We start from the raw sequence: 3903 nt of genomic DNA, 5'->3' as shown, positions 1-3903 counted from the left end.
GCCTCTGGGGCTGCTGGTCAGAGCTGCTCTCAGCAGCGCCTGGTTAGAGACGCAGGCGATCGATGAAGGACTGAGGTGCTCCAGTCATTGCTTGTGGCTCTGAGCCATCTCCTTCCTCCTCCAGTGCAGGGTCTGTGCTGTATCACGGTGTGCCATATCACGGCAGGGGGGGGACATTTCACAGCAGGTGCCACCTCCCTGCATGTTTGGCCCCGAAGGGCCCCGTCTCTCTTGCAGGCAGTACGTGCGGGACACGGTCGTGGGCAGCATGGGGCTGAAGCCAACGGGCAGGCTGTGCAGCGTCACCAAAGCCCGGGGGCTGCGGGCCTGCAGGTATGTCTGCTGGGATGCTGGATGGGGGCTCCCGAGGGGACGTGGGGCGACAGGGACCCGTTCACCCAAGCAAGTGGTTCTGGTGTGCAGGACTGGCTTTGCAGCACTGGGCCGACAGTCCCTCCAGTTTGGATGAAGAAGCAGAGGGTGTGGGGGAGATCTCCAAAGGCCCAGATAGGAAACCACCACCCGCTTCTCCAAGGAGTCCCAGCCTCCTCGAAGGGGTCTCCGCATGCCGATAATCTGAGCATCTCCTACTGCTGGAGAATGCCCAGCTGGGGGGTGGCAGCTCCAGAGAGCCCCTTTCCCTCCAGCAGGATACGACCACTGCGCTGCCCTGGTGCTGCTTGTCTTCAGTGGGGAGCGTAGATGGTGTTCCCAGCTCTGCAGCTGGAGGTACCCTGAGGTGATCTGGCATCCAGACACGCTCCGCGTGCCCCTGATGCTTCCTCACCCAGGCTCACAGGGCCCAGCCCAGCTGCTTTTCTCATCCAGGCCAGCTGCAGAGCTGGCACAGCAGAGCCAGAGCCTCCGGGCTGTGGGGCAGAGCTCTGGTGGCTCAGCTCTGATGCTGGGGCATGAAAGGGGCATCCCAGCTCTGAGCTGGGACAGAAAAACAGCTGGGGCTTTGGTGGCATTGCAGCACCAGTCCCAAAATCCCTCATGCAGGTGAATTTTGTGCCTTCCCTCACCTGCTGGTGAGTCCCCTCAGCTTGTCTGGGTTTTCTCTGTCCCTTCGCAGTGCTGGGCCGGGAAGGGTGGGACAGGATCTGGGTCGCTGTCCCCTCTTCCAGGGCAGCTCTGCTGCCTGTTCCTGCCTGGCAGGGGAAACCATGGTCCCTGTGTCTGTTTTCTAGAGGGAAGTTAAGAGACACCATTCTGGACTGGGAGGATTCCCTGCCTGACCGGGACCTCACGCTGGCGGATGAAGCCTGCAGGTACCGTCCTTGGGCTCTTCACACCGTGGCCACTGTGGATGCCTGCGGCTTGTGGTGCCCCAAGGGCTGCCTGGGCTCCCCATCCTCTGGTCCTCTGCCCGCACCACACCGGCCCTTAGGCCGAGCCTGCCTGGATGTTTTCGTTGTGTTTTGTGCCTCGCAGCCCTGAGGCTGTGCCCCCAGCACAGCAACGCCCAGCCCTCTCCCCAGAAAGTGGCTGAGAGAAACCACTGCAAATTCTGGCCACCGCTTTGCTTCCCGGTTGGGAAGTTTGTAAAGTCCACACTGGAGCAGGATAGGAGAAGCAGCCTGCAAACAGCCACGGCTTTTTCTCTGTCCTGGATGTTTTGTCTCCTCCCCGCAGGAAAGCTGATCTCTCCGTTACTCTGGGGACCTCTCTGCAGATTAAACCCAGCGGCAATCTCCCGCTGATCACGAAGAAGAGAGGAGGGAAGCTGGTCATAGTCAACCTACAAGCAACCAAACACGTGAGTGAGAGCGTCCTCGCTGCTCCGCGCTGCTCCTTTCCCCTCGCGTCACTCGTTTCAGCCCCATCACGGGTTAGTCCTTGCGCATCGTCCCCTCCCAGGTGGCCAGATGGAAGAGTGGCCTCGCTTAGCAAGCGAACAGGCTGGGCTTCCCTTGTTGGAGGGTTTAAACCTGTAACTCCCAGTAAACACCTAGAAATGGAAGATAAATCTTAAGAGTGGAATAAAAACTCAGCCCAAAGCCTGATGTATGCTCCAGTGAATTATAGTCCGATGAAATAACTGCACACCCGTAACCCGTGCCACGGGGCAGCGGAGCTCGGTTCATGTTCAGCGCTGGTTTTGGTGCCCTAATTGTCCGAAGTCTTTCAAATAACCGGAGCCGGGGGGTTTCTGGGATGTCGTTAGAGCTCCCTTGTCCCTGTCCCACTCTGTCCTGGGCTCACTAGCCTGGCTCTGCGTCCATGTCCCCATCTCTGGGCTGTGTTTGAGGGTCCGACTGCCTGCCTGCCCCCTGACTGAGCCCGCGGTGCAGCCAGGGAGCGGTGCCAGCCCGGGTCGGTTCCTGTTCCGCCAGGGATGACGTCTCGGGGACAGGAGCCCTGGAGCCCGCGTGCAGCTGAACCATCAGCCAGGCCCTGTCCCCACGCGCTCCCTGGGAGGGGATGTTTGTCCCCACACACTGTGTCTGTCCTCTAACGCCGTGCTTGCCCTCGCTTGCCCCAGGACAGACAGGCCGACCTGCGCATCCACGCCTACGTCGATGATGTCATGATGAAGCTGATGAAGCACTTGGGGTTGGAGATCCCAGAGTGGATGGGGCCGGTGGTGGTGGAAAGCGCTGAGCTCACCAAGCCCGAACAGCTCTTCAAATTTGACGCCGGGGCTCGCAGGCTGCTGAAGGAGGAGCCCCTCTCCCAGCGCAACGGCACGGGTGGGCTACGCCCTGACCTTGGGACCACACTGGTGGAGCGCCGTGACAGTCTGAAGCAGGAGTGTCCCAGCCCGGACATGGGGCCAACAACGGTGAAGAAGATGAAGGTGGAACCTCTCCTCACCTGACCCAGACTCTTCGCTGTCTGTCTAGACACTCGTCTGTGCCGCTTTTCCTACCGACTTTTTTTTATACCCTTAAACATTGTCCCTTTTTTTATGTAAGTATTAAATACACTTGAATCATGTGTGTCGGGGCAGCTGCACCCTCTGGGCCGGGAAGAGTGTTGTCTGCTCGAAACGTACCGAGCACCAAATTCCTTCTCTGCGAGGAGATGGTGGTGGGGCCCAGCTCTGCCGTGCAGCCTTCGGAGGGGCAGAGGGACGAGGGTGCTCGGCACGGGGACAGCGACCCAAGGGGATCGTTGGGGCAGCTGATGCCATCCTAAATGAAGCCGGGGCACCGCTGCGATCTCCTGGCTGAGATCTGCCCGCAGAGCCGGTCCTGTGCGTGCCAGCGATCTGGGGGATGTCGCTGGGTCACAGAAGGGAAGAGGACTGGTGCTGGCCGAATCCTGGCCTGGTGCGGGGCTGGGAGCTGTGGGGCTCATGCCCCGGTTCCTGCTGCCCTCTGCTCTGCCTCCCGCTGTGCCCACGGCTCCTGGGGCAGCCCTAGGCTGGGTCTGGCCATATGTCCCAGCTCTGCTGGACCCTGTTGTTGCCTCGTGGCAGCTGGGCTCGAGGTGTCCCTGGCCCAAGGGTCCTTGAAACCTCATGGATCACCCCGTATTAAACAAAAGCAGGTGGGTTTTTTTTCCAAAATACCTTGTATTTAGAGATGAAAATAAAGTTTAAAAAAAAAAAAAAACAAACAAAAAAAGAGAACAAAACCAACCAGTTGCAACATCAATAGCCAGCCAGCCCAGGGCCTCTCCATGTCTCTCATCCCCATCCTGATCGACCCTGTGTCCCTTCCACAACTCCTGCTGCGCCCGGGGGGCAGGAGCAGCCCCTTCCCTCCCAGTAAGGCCAATGGGAACCGGTCTCATCTTCCCTGTTCACAGATACAAGCAAAGCCAAGCGGGTCCAGCATCTGCCTGTGCCTGGAGGCAGATCCTAGAGGGATCACCCCGAGGGCTTGTCCCATAGGGGATGAGGTGCTGAGCCACCCCATCGCATCCCCCGTGGTTCCTGGGTTCTGCTTATAGCTG

General features: G+C 59.5%; 1 protein-coding gene across 1 annotated transcript in view; it reads left to right on the top strand.

The window, feature by feature from the left end:
* Positions 1-2941, top strand: part of SIRT6 (sirtuin 6) — a gene marked incomplete at its 5' end in the record, with an annotated part of 6480 nt that extends 3539 nt beyond the window's left edge. The window contains 4 exons of the mRNA XM_009703601.1: positions 238-333; positions 1191-1271; positions 1636-1759; positions 2486-2941. Coding sequence (XP_009701903.1) covers positions 238-333; positions 1191-1271; positions 1636-1759; positions 2486-2821 — 637 coding nt within the window. The remainder of the gene's footprint in view (positions 1-237; positions 334-1190; positions 1272-1635; positions 1760-2485) is intronic.
* Between the last annotated feature and the right edge of the window lie 962 nt (positions 2942-3903).

Source organism: Cariama cristata, unplaced genomic scaffold, assembly GCF_000690535.1.
Source record: "Cariama cristata isolate BGI_N322 unplaced genomic scaffold, ASM69053v1 scaffold28677, whole genome shotgun sequence".
In the NCBI taxonomy this organism is placed as follows: domain Eukaryota; kingdom Metazoa; phylum Chordata; class Aves; order Cariamiformes; family Cariamidae; genus Cariama; species Cariama cristata.
The sequence above is the reverse complement of the archived record's forward strand: the minus strand, read 5'-3'. Positions and strand labels throughout refer to the sequence as shown.